At 38.6% G+C, this 17,070-nt stretch overlaps 1 protein-coding gene across 2 annotated transcripts; it reads left to right on the top strand.

Moving 5' to 3' along the window:
- Window positions 1-1,762: 1,762 nt before the first annotated feature.
- On the top strand, window positions 1,763-16,960 carry LOC110486955 (nuclear GTPase SLIP-GC-like). Of its 2 annotated transcripts, XM_036941720.1 has the most exons (12): window positions 1,764-2,029; window positions 2,119-2,185; window positions 3,279-3,316; window positions 3,500-3,607; window positions 3,868-3,973; window positions 8,751-8,973; window positions 10,907-11,128; window positions 11,336-11,551; window positions 14,139-14,317; window positions 15,959-15,989; window positions 16,119-16,220; window positions 16,760-16,959. In XM_036941720.1, exons 3-12 carry the CDS (start codon window positions 3,304-3,306, stop codon window positions 16,883-16,885), a joined length of 1,326 nt encoding a protein of 441 aa, XP_036797615.1. In that variant the 5' UTR covers window positions 1,764-2,029; window positions 2,119-2,185; window positions 3,279-3,303; the 3' UTR covers window positions 16,886-16,959. The 2 variants fall into 2 exon arrangements, with proteins under 2 accessions (XP_036797614.1, XP_036797615.1); XM_036941719.1 differs by lacking the exon at window positions 2,119-2,185 and having other exon boundaries at window positions 1,763-2,029; window positions 16,760-16,960.
- The last annotated feature ends 110 nt before the right edge of the window (window positions 16,961-17,070 follow it).

Below are 17,070 nucleotides of genomic sequence, written 5' to 3'. Positions count from 1 at the left end.
TTGAAATATGTGAAGCATTTATTTGGGCTGCAATTTCTGAGGCTGGTAACTATAATGACCTTATCCTCTAAAGCAGAGGTAACTCTTGGTCTTCCATTTCTTTGGCGGTCCTCATGAGAGCCAGTTTTAGCATAGCGCTTGATGGTTTTTGTAACTACACTTGAAACATTTTTCAAAGTTCTTGATATTTTCTAGATTGACTGACCTTCATGTCTTAAAGTAATGATGGACTGTCGTTTCTCTTTCTTATTTGAGCTGTACTTGCCATAATAATTGTAAAAATTGAAGAAAAAACATTGAAGGAGTAGGTGTTCTAAAACGTTTAACCGGTAGTGTATGTGTTATGGCTGAACACCCCCTGCTATAATGTGGATTAAGAGTTACTTGTCTGAAAGAACACATAGTGGGTTCTTTAAAAAGTTAATGCAAATAGTTTCTTACATTTTTGAAAGTAAAAGGGGCACAATATGTTTTACAGTGTGCAAATGTTGTCCCTGCTCAACATTTCACAGGAATGGAAACTTGATACAAATGTGCTCTTTAAATTATTATTTTGCTTGCTTCTGGTCTATCTTCTCTTGTATTTCAACATTTTACACTTTCTATTTATCTGTGGACTTTATCCTTCTAAAAAGTAAATAAACTTACATTTGAGAATGTGGCTTATAAAGTTTCTTCACAAATGTCCACATCTGCCTGTCATTGGTAACCATGTATTTAGAATAGATGCACTAATTACATACATGATCATGTATATAGAATATATACACTAATTACATACATGATCATGGATATAGAATAGATACACTAATTACATACATGATCATGTATATAGAATATATACACTAATTACATACATGATCATGTATATAGAATATATACACTAATTACATACATGATCATGGATATAGAATATATACACTAATTACATACATGATCATGGATATAGAATATATACACTAATTACATACATGATCATGTATATAGAATATATACACTAATTACATACATGATCATGTATATAGAATATATACACTAATTACATACATGATCATGTATATAGAATATATACACTAATTACATACATGATCATGGATATAGAATATATACACTAATTACATACATGGTCATGGATATAGAATAGAAAATATATATTTGTTCCTACTTTTTGTCTACTGCCTTTTTTTGCTATGCAAGTAGAAAACTGCAAAATAACTTGCAAATTTGGCAACACTTGTTATTCTTAGATTGAAAAGCACTCAATAAAAGATGCCAGACAGAAAGCTATTTAAATTATTGGTGGAAGAAAAATGTATTATGGAGCTAAAACCATTAGCTTGAAACATTAAACATTCTTACATGAACATGCTACATAAGTATTATTTTGTTGAAGTTATTGTATGACAGGATCTTTTCTGAGTTTCATTTGTTTCAAGCACTATTGCGCAATCACAGTAATATACTGAGCAAGGTCATTATATTTTATAGAGGGGAAATTAGGGTTAACTACCACACTGAGGTGTTTTCGTACCTCGCATAATTTTGCTTGCAAATGAATATGAAAACCAGTCACAACAGCAGCTTGGCATTTATTGAGATGACTCATGTACTGAAGGCAGCTCTGCAGAGTGGTCACTATCTGACACAGCCACAAAGTCATAAAATCTGATTTGAAACCTAACCGTAACCCTACCCTTAACCACACTGCTAACCCTAGTGCTTAACCTTAACCTTAAAATAAGACCAAAAAGCTAATTTTCATTTTCATAAATTTTTACAATTATCATCAATCTTGACTTTGCAGTTGGTCCTTCTAGCAGAAACCGCTCAGTCATGCCTCCATGGCAAAACTCATGCCAATGAATGTAAACCTGCATCACAACATGACAAAGAACAGCCACACCTACAGTATACCCATACTGCTGTACTTCTTTCAACACCACATAGTCTTGTTTTTCAGTGTGTTTTCTTGCTAGAGGGCCGTGTCAGTAGCACAGAATATATATTTGCTGAACATTGCCTTTATGTGGTAAGTATCAGCATGTTTTGTTTAAACGTTTCAGTGTGGACTCATTTAAAGGAAAGACATGTAATAACTTCAATTTCCTCATGTGATAGGTTAGGACTGCTATAAGAGTAAGGAAACAAATCAGTCATTTTTAAGAGATTTGCAACTTCATGTTGTGTGAGTATAAAATATATTTTTGTTTTATATGTAAGTAGCAACATTAATTTAATTATGTTTGATTAGGGTTAAGCTTGGGCTAAATTGATTCAGATTTGGATTCATATCTTATAAGGTGATAATTAAATGCTAAAATTCCTGCAAATTAGATAAGCAAAATTGAGTAATGTAAGAGATTTGCAACTTTGGTTGCATTCGTAAATTCACTCTATATTGTCAGATTGCGCTCGGAGTGTGCTCTGGGTGTTTGTAAATTTAGAGCATTGTCTGATTGTCTGTTTGTAAATTCAGAGCATTTTGCTCTCTGAGTTGATCCGAGCGTTCTGACCTCACAACAGCAGTCAAGCACACAAGCTAACTGTCTAAAGTTGGCTAACTTGCTAGTTGCTTATAGACACAAATAGGAGAACACTGCACTCTGAACATTTTACTCGCCCTTGTAGAGCTGCTAGGGTGTTTTCATGTTATGAAAAGGGCTTGTGACTGTAACTGTGTTACTGGCAACAATTTAATTCAATTTTATAGTAGATGTTTAACAACACCTGTCATAACAACCAAGTGTAGGGCGTTCGTAAATTCACTGAGTAGCATGGTCCTCCTCTAAGGACCCTTATCTCTGTTTTCATCACCATAATCAGTGAATTTATTATCTCTGTTTTCATCACCATAATCAGTGAATTTCTTATCTCTGTTTTCATCACCATAATCAGTGAATTTATTATCTCTGTTTTCATCACCATAATCAGTTAATTTATTATCTCTGTTTTCATCACCATAATCAGTGAATTTCTTATCTCTGTTTTCATCACCATAATCAGTGAATTTATTATCTCTGTTTTCATCACCATAATCAGTGAATTTATTATCTCTGTTTTCATCACCATAATCAGTGAATTTATTATCTCTGTTTTCATCACCATAATCAGTGAATTTATTATCTCTGTTTTCATCACCATAATCAGTGAATTTATTATCTCTGTTTTCATCACCATAATCAGTGAATTTATTATCTCTGTTTTCATCACCATAATCAGTGAATTTATTATCTCTGTTTTCATCACCATAATCAGTGAATTTATTTTTTCTTTTTCAGTCTAAGCCCCGGACGGTGTCACATCATGCCTACCCAAGGTACATGAAAGTCTAAGACGCACATTACTTCAGTTGAGGATTAATATGTCTATAATAACTTCTTGTTGTCCAATGTATATTATATTTACATAAATGGTATACAGCCTACCATGAAGGAAATACTGACTTCTTGGACAGATAATGGATCTGCTTGAACATTGAGTGATTGTGATTCTCTCTCAGGCCACAAAAGAGGGTCTGATGACCCCTCTACTTCAAATGATCAGGGCAGGGAAGGTAATAAACGCCTTTGTGCCATAGCAAAGGGAACTGCAGCAACACCTACCCTCGGTAAGATATATACGTTATAATAGCTACTTTAAGAAATAAACAGTAAACCTGATGTTAAAAATTATACCACAGCGTAATACAATTATTACATTGTAAACTCATTGTTTGTCCACCTCGTGTGTGTGTGTGTGTGTGTGTGTGTGTGTGTGTGTGTGTGTGTGTGTGTGTGTGTGTGTGTGTGTGTGTGTGTGTGTGTGTGTGTGTGTGTGTGTGTGTGTGTGTGTGTGTGTGTGTGTGTGTGTGTGTGTGTGTGTGTGTAGAGATGGATGTCATCAAAGTGGCCAAAGAGGGCCTTGGAAAAGTCCTTAGCAGACTAGACAAGGTGTCACCTCCATATGCAAACATGGATTTCATTGGTTATTTAAGGTAAGTGAACTTATATTCTTCAAAAAGTTGGTACATCAAGTCAGGACTGACACTGGACTACTCAGGAACACTGAACACCTCTTGGAAAGCCATTCAGCATTGTTCACATTCTCTTTAGCCTTAGCCACACCCATCTCTTTAAGAATTCACATGTGAACAGGTCTCTTTGTGAATGGCTCTCTTTTGTCACCTTTGTTTCGCTAGCTAACTAAACAAGTTCCCAAACCATAATCACAAGCTATGGTTTATAGCAGTGGTCACCAACCGGTCGATTGCGATCTTCAAGGCATTCCTAGTCTGTAGAAAAGCCAACTTTAAAGCCTTGCTTTCCTTTTTCTTTAAATTTGTCCTGCCCTGTTAGAGGTACCTGCACCTGATTCAGCTGCCCTCCGTACCGGGTAGGCAAAGTGTTCCCATTGAGATCACAAAGGTGAATATCTCCCAAAAGTGACGAGTTTGAATCCCTGCGTATAGCAATGCAAACTGATTGTCATACACTAAGCAAGCCACCATGCATGAAATGATGCAGTGTGAATCTGCAGGTAAAGCTAACGAACTAGGTCTAATGTTAGCCCAAGTCAGGCATTTCCTCATCATCTCATTTACAGTATATAGAGTCAAAGAGAGTCAGTCTGGCATTGTTCTCCAGAAAGTAGTGGCTCACAACTTTCTCCAACTGAACTTTGTCGATAGTACCAGTTAAATTTAGGGCAACAATGTTGTTGAGAGCTAAAGCAACACTTTTGCCGTTGTCAATAGTTATAGCTTTTAAAAAATATGGTAGCAAATCTGATCTATTCACTGACCTGGGAAGCCCCTATTCTGTTAAAGACAGAAGCCTGTGACATGTCAGACCATATAGAACTCATCTCTTGGCATGTCTAGGTGCACCATTATCTCAGCCAATCATGGCAACCCAGGAAGAATCCTGTCTTTCTCCCTTTTTACAGTTGAAGTCAGAAGTTTACATACACCTTAGCCAAGTACATTTATTCACAATTCCTGACATTTAATCCAAGTAAAAATTCCCTGTCTTACGTCAGTTAGGATCACCACTTTATTTTAAGAATGTGAAATGTCAGAATAGTAGTAGAGAGAATGCTTTATTTCAGCTTTTATTTCTTTCATCACATTCCCAGTGGGTCAGAAGTTCACATACACTCAATTAGCATTTGGTAGTATTGCCTTTAAATTGTTTATCTTGGGTCAAATGTTTCAGGTAGTCTTCCACAAGCTTTCCACAATAAGTTACAGTGGGGCAAAAAAGTATTTAGTCAGCAACCAATTGTGCAAGTTCTCCCACTTAAAAAGATGAGAGAGGCCTGTCATTTTCACCATAGGTACACTTCAACTATGACAGTCAAAATGAGAGAAAAAATCCTGAAAATCACATTGTAGGATTTTTTTAATGAATTTATTTGCAAATTATGGTGGAAAATAAGTATTTGGTCACCTACAAACAAGTAAGATTTCTGGCTCTCACAGATCTTCTTTAAGAGACTCCTCTGTCCTCCACTCGTTACCTGTATTAATGGCACCTGTTTGAACTTGTTATCAGTATAAAAGACACCTGTCCACAACCTCAAACAGTCACACTCCAAACTCCACTATGGCCAAGATCAAAGAGCTGTCAAAGGACACCAGAAACAAAATTGTAGACCTGCACCAGGCTGGGAAGACTGAATCTGCAATAGGTAAGCAGCTTGGTTTGAAGAAATCAACTGTGGGAGCAATTATTAGGAAATGAAAGACATATAAGACCACTGATAATCTCCTTCGATCTGGGGCTCCACGCAAGATCTCACCCCGTGGGGTCAAAATGATCACAAGAACGGTGAGCAAAAATCCCAGAACCACACGGGGGGACCTAGTGAATGACCTGCAGAGAGCTGGGACCAAAGTAACAAAGCCTACCATCAGTAACACACTACGCCGCCAGGGACTCAAATCCTGCAGTGCCAGATGCGTCCCCCTGCCTAAGCCAGTACATGTCCAGGCCCGTCTGAAGTTTGCTAGAGAGAATTTGGATGATCCAGAAGAAGATTGGGAGAATGTCATATGGTCAGATGAAACCAAAATATAACTTTTTGGTAAAAACTCAACTCGTCGTGTTTGGAGGACAAAGAATGCTGAGTTGCATCCAAAGAACACCATACCTACTGTGAAGCATGGGGGTGGAAACATCATGCTTTGGGAATGTTTTTCTGCAAAGGGACCAGGACGACTGATCCGTGTAAAGGGAAGAATGAATGGGGCCATGTATCGTGAGATTTTGAGTGAAAACCTCCTTCCATCAGCAAGGGCATTGAAGATGAAACGTGGCTGGGTCTTTCAGCATGACAATGATCCCAAACAAGAAGCATTTCAAGGTCCTGGAGTGGCCTAGCCAGTCTCCAGATCTCAACCCCATAGGAAATCTTTGGAGGGAGTTGAAAGTCTGTGTTGCCCAGCAACAGCCCCAAAACATCATTGCTCTGGAGGAGATCTGCATGAAGGAATGGGCAAAAATACCAGCAACAGTGTGTGAAAACCTTGTGAAGACTTACAGAAAACGTTTGACCTCTGTCATTGCCAACAAAGGGTATATAACAAAGTATTGAGATAAACTTTTGTTATTGACCAAATACTTATTTTCCACCATAATTTGCAAATAAATTCATAAAAAATCCTACATTGTGATTTCTGGATTTAGTTTTCTCATTTTGTCTGTCATAGTTGAAGTGTACCTATGATGAAAATTACAGGCCTCTCTCATCTTTTTAAGTGGGAGAACTTGCACAATTGGTGGCTGACAAAGTACTTTTTTGCCCAACTGTAGGTGAATTTTGGCCCATGCCTCCTGACAGACCTGGTGTGACTGAGTCAGGTTTGTAGGCCTCCTTGCTCGCACACGCTTTTTCAGTTCTGCCCACACATTTTCTATGGGATTGAGGTCAGGGCTTTGTGATGACCACTCCAATACCTTGAGTTTGTTGTCCTTAAGCCTTTTTGCCACAACTTTGGAAGTATGCTTGTTCATTGTCCATTTGGAAGACCCATTTGTAACCAAGCTTTAAGTTCCTGACACCTGACTGATGCATCATTTCCCTCCCTCACGATGCCATTTATTTTGTGAAGTGCAACAGTCCGTCCTGCAGCAAAGCACCCCCACAACATGATGCTGCCACCCCCATGCTTCACGGTTGGGATGGTGTTCTTCGGCTTGCAAGCCTCCCCCTTTTCCCTCCAAACATAACGATGGTCATTATGGCCAAACCGTTCTATTTATGTTTCATCAGACCAGAGGACATTTCTCCAAAAAGTAAAATCTTTGTCCCCATGTGCAGTTGCGAACCGTAGTTTGGCTTTGTTATGGCGGTTTTGGAGCAGTGGCTTCTTCCTTGCCAAGCGGCCTTTCAGGTTATGTCGATATAGGACTCGTTTTACTGTGGATATAGATACTTTTGTACCTGTTTCCTCCAACATCTTTATAATGTCCTTTGCTGTTGTTCTGGGAATGATTTGGACTTTTCGCACCAAAGTACGATCATCTCTAGGAGACAGAATGCGTCTCCTTCCTGAGCGGTATGACGGCTGCGTGGTCCCATGGTGTTTATACTTGCATAATATTGTTTGTACAGATGAAAGTGGTACCTTCAGGTGTTTGGAAATTTGGATGAACCAGACTTGTGGAAGTCTCCATTTTTTTCTGAGGTCTTGGCTGATTTCTTTTGATTTTCCCATGATGTCAAGCATAGAGGCACTGAGTTCGAAGGTAGGCCTTGAAATACATCCACAGGTACACCTCCAATTGACTCAAATGATGTCAATTAGCCTATCAGAAGCTTCTAAAGTCATGACATCATTTTCTGGAATTTTCTAAGCTATTTAAAGGCATTGTCAACTTAGTGTATGTTAACTTCTGACCCACTGGAATTGAGATACAGTGATTTATAAGTGAAATCTGTAAACAATTGTTGAAAAAATTCCTTGTGTCATGCACAAAGTAGATGTCCTAACCCGACTTGCCAAAACTATAGTTTGTTAACAAGAAATTTGTGGAGTGGTTGAAAAACCAGTTTTAAAAAAAGTCCTTCACTTAACTAGTCAGTTAAGAACCAATTTTTGTTTTCAATGATGATCTAGAAACAGTGGGTTAAATGCCTTGTTCAGGGGCAGAACGACAGCTTTTTACCTTGTCAACTCGGGGAGTTGATCTTGCAGCCTTTCGGTTACTAGTCCAAAGCTCTAACCACTAGGGTACCTGCCGCCCCAATGACTCCAACCTAAGTGTATGTAAACTTCTGACTTCAGCTGAAGCTTAGTTGTTTCTTTTGGTAATCTAGGCTCGTAATTTAACACCTTTAATCAAATGTACAGATCACTTGCATGTATTTTAAAAATGTATTTTGAAGCGTCCCTCCTGTGAAATGGGAACTAGCATCAAACGCCCACCTTCCTGAATCCCGTCACATTTTGTGCAATTGCTCCGCTGAAAAATGTAACTCTATTCTCAGAAACTTTATTTAGCGTAAATTGGAATTAGCCTGCCCTGAAGCAGGTAGAGTAAGAACTTTAGGATTCATTGTCATAGAAATGTACCTGGCTAAAAGGTGAGCCACAGTCTCAACGGTTATCCCAATTTGAATTCAGAGTTGACAAAAGTTAGCTTGCTAACTCCTCTATCTCACTTCGTAGTACACCCCTCTGCTTTCTACTGTTTATGTATAGATAGACCTCAAGTCAATCCATTGCATTTTTAGTGTGACATTGCTTTTCTGTGCTTCACTCTTTACAGGAACAAAATCTCAGCTTTGGAGGCTATCATTGACGACAAAGTTGTTGTTGGTGTATTTGGGAGGTCAGGAGCTGGTAAGAGCTCACTGATGAATGCCATTTTGGGGGTGAAGACCTTGCTGCCCTCAGGGACTGTTGGCGCATGCACATCAGTCATCATCCAGGTGGAGGCCAATATGACTGACTCCAACTACGTGGCAGAGATTGACTTCATTTCTAAAGAGGTGATTTTAGCAATGTTGATAAACCTCAAGTGTGAATTTCATTAGAATATAGATTTTTTTTTCATTTTAAGGGTTCAATCTGTAAGTCATCTAGGCACCACGTTCTGGCCTGACACCATGCAAATATAATCACATTGACTTTTTTTGTATTTTAGCACAGGGTTTCCCAAACAATATTATACAGAGAAACTTACAATTAATGCATTTATCCTAAAATAGCTACAGTGGGGCAAAAATGATTTAGTCAGCCACCAATTGTGCAAGTTCTCCCACTTAAAAAGATGAGAGAGGCCTGTAATTTTCATCATAGGTACACTTCAACTATGACAGACAAAATGAGAGAGAAAAAATCCAGAAAATCACATTGTAGGATTTTTTATGAATTTATTTGGAAAATAAGTATTTGGTCAATAACAAAAGTTTATCTCAATACTTTGTTATATACCCTTTGTTGGCAATGACAGAGGTCAAACGTTTTCTGTAAGTCTTCACAAGGTATTTTGGCCCATTCCTCCATGCAGATCTCCTCTAGAGCAGTGATGTTTTGGGCTGTTGCTGGGCAACACAGACTTTCAATTTCCTCCAAAGATTTTCTATGGGGTTGAGATCTGGAGACTGGCTAGGCCACTCCAGGACCTTGAAATGCTTCTTACGAAGCCACTCCTTCGTTGCCCGGGCGGTGTGTTTGGGATCATTGTCATGCTGAAAGACCCAGCCACGTTTCATCTTCAATGCCCTTGCTGATGGAAGGAGGTTTTCACTCAAAATCGCACGATACATGGCCCCATTCATTCTTCCCTTTACACGGATCAATTGTCCTGGTCCCTTTGCAGAAAAACAGCCCCAAAGCATGATGTTTCCACCCCCATGCTTCACAGTAGGTATGGTGTTCTTTGGATGCAACTCAGCATTCTTTGTCCTCCAAACACGACGAGTTGAGTTTTTCCCAAAAAGTTATATTTTGGTTTCATCTGACCATATGACATTCTCCCAATCTTCTTCTGGATCATCCAAATGCTCTCTAGCAAACTTCAGACGGGCCTGTACATGTACTGACTTAAGCAGGGGGACACGTCTGGCACTGCAGGATTTTAGTCCCTGGCGGCGTAGTGTGTTACTGATGGTAGGCTTTGTTACTTTGGACCCAGCTCTCTGCAGGTCATTCACTAGGTCCCCCCGTGTGGTTCTGGGATTTTTGCTCACCGTTCTTGTGATCATTTTGACCCCACGGGGTGAGATCTTGCGTGGAGCCCCAGATCAAGGGAGATTATCAGTGGTCTTGTATGTCTTCCATTTCCTAATAATTGCTCCCACAGTTGATTTCTTCAAACCAAGCTGCTTACCTATTGCAGATTCAGTCTTCCCTGCCTGGTGCAGGTCTACAATTTTGTTTCTGGTGTCCTTTGACAGCTCTTTGGTCTTGGCCATAGTGGAGTTTGGAGTGTGACTGTTTGAGGTTGTGGACAGGTGTCTTTTACACTGATAACAAGTTCAAACAGGTGCCATTAATATAGGTAACGAGTGGAGGACAGAGGAGCCTCTTAAAGGTCTGTGAGAGACAGAAATCTTGCTTGTTTGTAGGTGACCAAATGCTTATTTTCCACCATGATTTGCAATAAATTAATTAAAAAAATCCTACAATGTGATTTTCTGGATTTTTTTTCTCTCATTTTGTCTGTCATAGTTGAAGTGTACCTATGATGAAAATTACAGGCCTCTCTCATCTTTTTAAGTGGGAGAACTTGCACAATTGGTGGCTGACTAAATACTTTTATGCCCCACTGTAGGTGAGACAACAACACATCACAGTTGTATCAAGTACATTTACCTCAACAAAGTAGTTATAATTTATGAATTATAATATGTGGGTAATGAAACATTTGATCCATCATATAATATATTCAGTAAAATAATAATATTAGACTTTTTTTAGGAATGGGAGAAGGAGCTGGAATCACTTTTGAAAATCAAAGAAATGGATGGTGAGGAGAAAGATAAAAGGATGGTGAATATGGCGAACAGTAAAATCCAGGCATTGTACGGAGAAGATGCAGTCGGGAAAAGCTTTGATGAACTGAAGTCACTGGAGTCAGAGACATTCAGCGACATCCCAGAGTTTCTCTCATCAACTAGGAAAATCCTGTCATTTGACACAGTAAGTCATTTTAAGCCTCTTTTATAAGGGTATTTTTTGCTGTCTGATATCCAATTTGAGTCCAAATTATTCCCATTTTATCTCCTGAACTTCACGGACATCATGACATACAACATGAAATGCATAATAGCCATCAATGTTTAAATATACCAGAAAGTTGTAAAGGGGCAGAGTGTGACTAAAGAATAATATTACATTATTTGACAGGCCACAAAGTTCTCTACAGAGATCGCCTGCTACATACGAAGCAAAAGAAAGATACATAGGAATCAATCTAAATCATCTCAGATACACTACTGGCCACTTGTGAAGTATGTGACCATCAAGATGCCAAACTCCAAGGATCTTCTGGAACACATTGTGCTGGTGGATCTTCCAGGAACTGGAGACTGCAACAAGGCCAGAGATGAGATGTGGGAATCGGTAATCATTTACTTTTGTGATCATTTCTGAATGCATTTACAGTAGGTCTCAATTCAGGTGCAATGTCATATGTGGTATCTGTGGTTTAATCAGAGAATGTTTTTGGTTAGGCCTCCCTTACCAAAATGAAGTACATTTTATATTGTCAGTTCACGGTTTTCAAACTAAAAGCAAAGAAATGTACTTGTATTTTTATGATTATATCACTTTCAAATAGTAAACATGCATCAGTTTATATAGAGGTCCAAACTCAAATTATTGGCAGCCTTGATAAAGATGAGTAAAAAACATTGTTTAAAATATATAATACAAATACTGAGCTATATTGTACGCTCAAAAAAGTTGAAAATTCTATTATTTTATACTATTCAATACAATTGCCCAGAGAAAGAGATGTTGTTTACAGGTGGCTATTGATCAGACTTTTCTCAGACCTTTTTATCTCCGGATTACAGATCCCAAAGCTTCTTCTCATGTGCAGAAAAAGGTCAGGGCAAAAATGTATTGGCGCCTCTGTTTTCAATACCTTTCAATACCTCACCATGCGAGGATAATTGAGTCTTTTTCCCCCCAAAAATTGAGATTGGAGAACACATTGGGATAGGTCTTAGACCATTTCTCCATACAAAATATTTTCAGATCCTTGATATCCTTCACCTGCGCTTATGGACTGCCCTCTTAATTTCAAACCACAGGTTTTCAATGAGGTTAAAGTCCGGAGACTGAGATGGCCATTTAATTTTTTTTTATTTTGTCGTCAATGAACCATTTCTTTGTGGTTTCTGATTTCTGCTTTGGGTTATTGTCTTGCTGGGATCCACTTGCATCTAAGTTTTAGCCTCCTGGCAGAGGCAACCAGGTTTTTGTTTAAAATGTCCTGGTACTGGCTAAAGTTCATGATGCCGTTGACCTTAGCAAGGGCCTCAGGAACAGTTGAAGCAAAATAGCACCTTAAATGTGAATCACATTTTATTTGGATTACCGCAGTTTGGGAATACCTGCTCTATGGGATTGGTGACCACACACGGGACGGTTGAGCTAACGTGCGCTAATGGGATTAGCATGAGGTTGTAAGTAACAAGTACATTTCCCAGGACATAGACATACAGTGGGGAGAACAAGTATTTGATACACTGCTGATTTTGCAGGTTTTCCAACTTACAAAGCATGTAGTGGTCTGTAATTTTTAATCATAGGTACACTTCAACTGTGAGAGACGGAATCTAAAACAAAAATCCAGAAAATCACATTGTATGATTTTTAAGTAATTAATTTGCATCTTGCCGTTAAGATACTGATGCCCTTTGCAACCACGTATCTATGTGAGAGTGGATTCTCGGTCCTAAAAACTAAATACAGGCAAAAACTGTGTTTGGAAAATGATTTAAGACTGAGACTTTGTAACCCTGCCACACACACACTATAAGATACATTTATTAAACATATGAATGAGTGTGAGTTGTCACAACTCACATTTATTAAACATAAGAATGAGTGTATCTTATAGTGTGTGTGTGTGTGTGTGTGTGGGGGGCAGGATTACAATCATGGCAAAAAACAACATTTGAGGGTATGCTGACTCTGGTGCTTGAGGGGGGATGCAGCTGGAGGTTGAATGTTTGAGGGGCACGGGACTATAAAAGGTTTGGGAACCACTGCCATAGAGGATAACAAAGGTCCAACAAAACATTTTACAGTAGGTATGGGATTCTTTTCTGCTTATGCAGAACCCTAAAAATCTGAACCTCAAAAAGCAAAAAGAACAAACTATTTATTTTAAGAATACATTCTAGCACTTCTTGCATTCAAGCTAAATTATGCATTTAACGTACTGAGAGCGGACCAAGTAATTGGGCGTCACTCTAAAGTGGAAAGGTGGAATAAACGAGTCAGGAGTAGGTTTTCTTGATTGAACACAGTTCTCTATTGAGGGCATTTGGTCAACACAAACACACCAACATAATCTATTAAAATCTTCCAAGGAAAAACATCTTCTTCTCCAGATGAAACAGGAACACAATAGGATTATCTTTAAACTACAACAAAATTCACAGGATTGTCACCATTTTAGTGGTTCTTCCTGGATAGCTCCTCTGTCTCGGTGGCCATGTTCCAGAGATAGTTTTCCTCCCCTCTCTACTGGTTACATTCTCTCTCTTATAGGGGAAGGAGAATATGTCATTAGTACCGTCAGCTGTGCTTAATTGCCTCTGGTTACCTTGTCTCCCATGCCTTGTTGGGCTACTATCCGTGAGCCCAGCCTGCCCTCTGGTGGTCCTTCCACAGTACACAAAACGTGTGTACTGTTTATTAACAACGTTTTCATAAGAGCTATAAAAACCTACTTCAAAGAAGTGTAGTGTGTATGTGTGCAGGATTTTTCTTTTTAAATAACGTCACTGTAAACATTACTACAGCGTGTTAGATTGAATTCCAGCATTAGAACCACTGGCAATGAACTCATCATGTACACCTAAAACGTTTCAGCTTGAATGATGACTATATCCAATGTTTTATTTTATTTCAACTGTTACATTTGTTTTAACATTCTAAACAACATTTCTGAACACCATGTTTTTTTTTATAGTACATTACTAAGTGCTCCTCTGTGTGGGTCGTGGCTGACATTGACCGGGCCGCGGCGGACAGTGATGCATGGAATATACTGGACAACAGCATCAGTAATATGGGTCCTGGTGGACAGTGTCAGAACATCACCTTCATCTGTACTAAGACAGACATCATCAACCCAGACAATTATATGGGGTGAGACATTTTCATCCTATATTTTGCTACTGCTTTAACAGTTTCATATTGCGATTATTGAAAAAAAATGGTATACAATAACAATGCCTTTGGGAAATTATTCAGACCCCTTGACTTTTTCCACATTGTGTTAGGTTACAGACATATTCAAAAATGTCTAATAAAAAAATATATCTTCATCAATCTACACTCAATACCTCATAATGACATTTTTTTTATCCCAAAAAATGTATAGAACTGAAATATCACATTTATATATGTTTTCAGACCCTTTACTCAGTACTTTGTTGAAGCACCTTTGACAGTGATTACAGCCTCAAGTCTTCTTGAGTTTGACGCTACAGGCTTGGCACACCTGTATTTAGGGAATATCCCCAATTCTTCTCTGAAGATCCCCTCGCATTGCTGCACAGCTATTTTCAGGTCTCTCCAGAGATGTTCGATTGGGTTCAAGTCCGGGCTCTGGCTGGCCTCTCAAGGACATTCAGAGACTTGTCCTGAAGCCTCTCCTGCATTGTATTGGCTGTGTGCTTAGGGTCATTTTACTGTCAGAAGTTGAACCTTCGCCCCAGTCTGAGGTCCGGAGCGCTCTGGATCAGGTTTTCATTAAGGATCTCTCTGTACTTTGCTCCGTTCATCTTTGCCTCGTCCTGATGCTTCCACCCCCATGCTTCACCGTAGGGATTGTGCCAGGTTTCCACCAGACGTGACGCTTGACATTCAGGCCAAAGAGTTAAATCTTTGTTTCATCAGACCAGAGAATCTTGTTTCTCATGGTCGGAGAGTCTTTAGGTGCCTTTTGGTAAACTCCAAGTGGGCTGTCATGTGCCTTTTACTAAGGAGTGGCTTCCGTCTGGCCACCCTACCATAAAGGCCTGATTGGTGGAGTGCTCCAGAGATGGTTGTCCTTCTGGAAGGTTCTTCCATCTCCACAGAGGAACTATAGAGCTCTGTCAGAGTGACCATCGGGTTCTTGGTCACCTCCCTTGCTCAGTTTGGCCGGGTGTCCAGCTCTAGGAAGAGTCTTGGTGGTTCAAATCTTCTTCCATTTAAGAATGATGGAGGCCACTGTGTTCTTGGGAGCCTTCAATGCTGCATAAATTTTTTCGTACACTTCACCAGATCTGTGCCTCGGCACAATCCTGTTTCGGAGCTCTTCTGACATTTCCTTCGACTTCATGGCTTGGTTTTTGCTCTGACATGCACTGTCAACTGTGGGACCTAATATAGACAGGTGAGTGCCTTTCCAAATCATGTCCAATCAATTTAATGTATTTACCAAAGGTGGACTCCAATCAAGTTGTTGAAACATCTCAATGATGATCAATGGAAACAGGATGCAGCTGAGCCCAATTTTGAGTCTCATAGCTAAGGGTTGGAATATTTATGTAAATAAGGTATTCTATTTTATACAGGTATTTTAAAACATTTGCAAAAATGTCTAAAAACCTGTTTTCGCTTTGTCATTATGGGGTATTGTGTGTAGATTGCTTTTGATTTTTATTTATTAAAGGCTGTAAATTAACTAAATGTGGAAAAGATCAAAGGGTCTGAATACTTTCTGAAGGCACTGTAAATACAAAGATATAGACATATTTTCACTGCTTATACATCACTAATTAAGAAAAAAACTAATTTCAGTGAATTGGACGATGAAGACCTTCACATAGAGGTACAGCTACACAAAATATAACAAATACTTTGTTTACAGAACTATAAACAAATAGTTGGTTTATAGATAATTGAATATGTCACTGTATGGATATCAACCATGGTCTCCTCTTATTTCACATGCAATTAGGACTCTTCTAACTATTCAGAGGAGCAGAAACGTGCATGCATATTGCACCGAAATCAACAAGCCAAGATGGAAATTCAAGAGAATTACAGCAACCCGTATGAAGTAAGATGTTTTATTTTTTATTTTCTTAACCGAATAAGAAACTATAAAGGAACTTCAGATATATAGATTGATTGAAACTAGAAAAAGGTCCAGTTTTAACTTAAATGGATAGTTTCCTTGCCTTGTAGTGTATGGATGAGGTTAGACAGCAATCCAAATGTTTTAGCTTTGTGTCAAAAAAACAATGCAGTTTTTTGTGGTTTATGTCCAAATCCTCCGAAAGTGTCTCAAATTGATTGTGTAGCTCAATAAAGTTACTTTAAGATGATTTGGACATGAAATGCAATCTGTCAGAAGAAAATGGTGTTCTCTTGAATTAGAATAATATAACATCCATTAAAATGGCATTAGCGTTCTTAGACCGGAAGTTCATTGAATAGGGAAATGCGATTTGGTATTCTTCAAAAACTTGGAAATGTCCCTGAAGTAACTCCAAAACAACCAGTTTAGCTACTTCAGCAATGATTGACTGATAAGTGATTGATAATTATATTGATGTATTGTTTTTTTTTGTCACTTCATCTATGAAATACATTCAGGCTATTGATGAAATGCAGGTGTTTACAGTTAGTTCTCAAGAATTCCAGAAGGATAATAACTGCATTCTGAGACAAGAAGAGACAGGTATGATCACTTGCGTTATTGTGCAACAAAACCTCCAATAGGAATAGGTGCAAACAGATTGTTAGGTACTGTATAATGAACGTGTATTAGGGTAAGTGTTAGGGTATGGCAGAGGTTAAACATAACCAAACGTATACAAGTGCCCGGCACAATTTGCAAATACCCTTTGCAAATACCTCTTTGCACCTAATACATTGGAGTTGGAGCTGTTATTATATAATATCCA

This window comes from Oncorhynchus mykiss, chromosome 13 (assembly GCF_013265735.2).
Source record: "Oncorhynchus mykiss isolate Arlee chromosome 13, USDA_OmykA_1.1, whole genome shotgun sequence".
In the NCBI taxonomy this organism is placed as follows: Eukaryota; Metazoa; Chordata; class Actinopteri; order Salmoniformes; family Salmonidae; genus Oncorhynchus; species Oncorhynchus mykiss.
The sequence above is the reverse complement of the archived record's forward strand: the minus strand, read 5'-3'. Positions and strand labels throughout refer to the sequence as shown.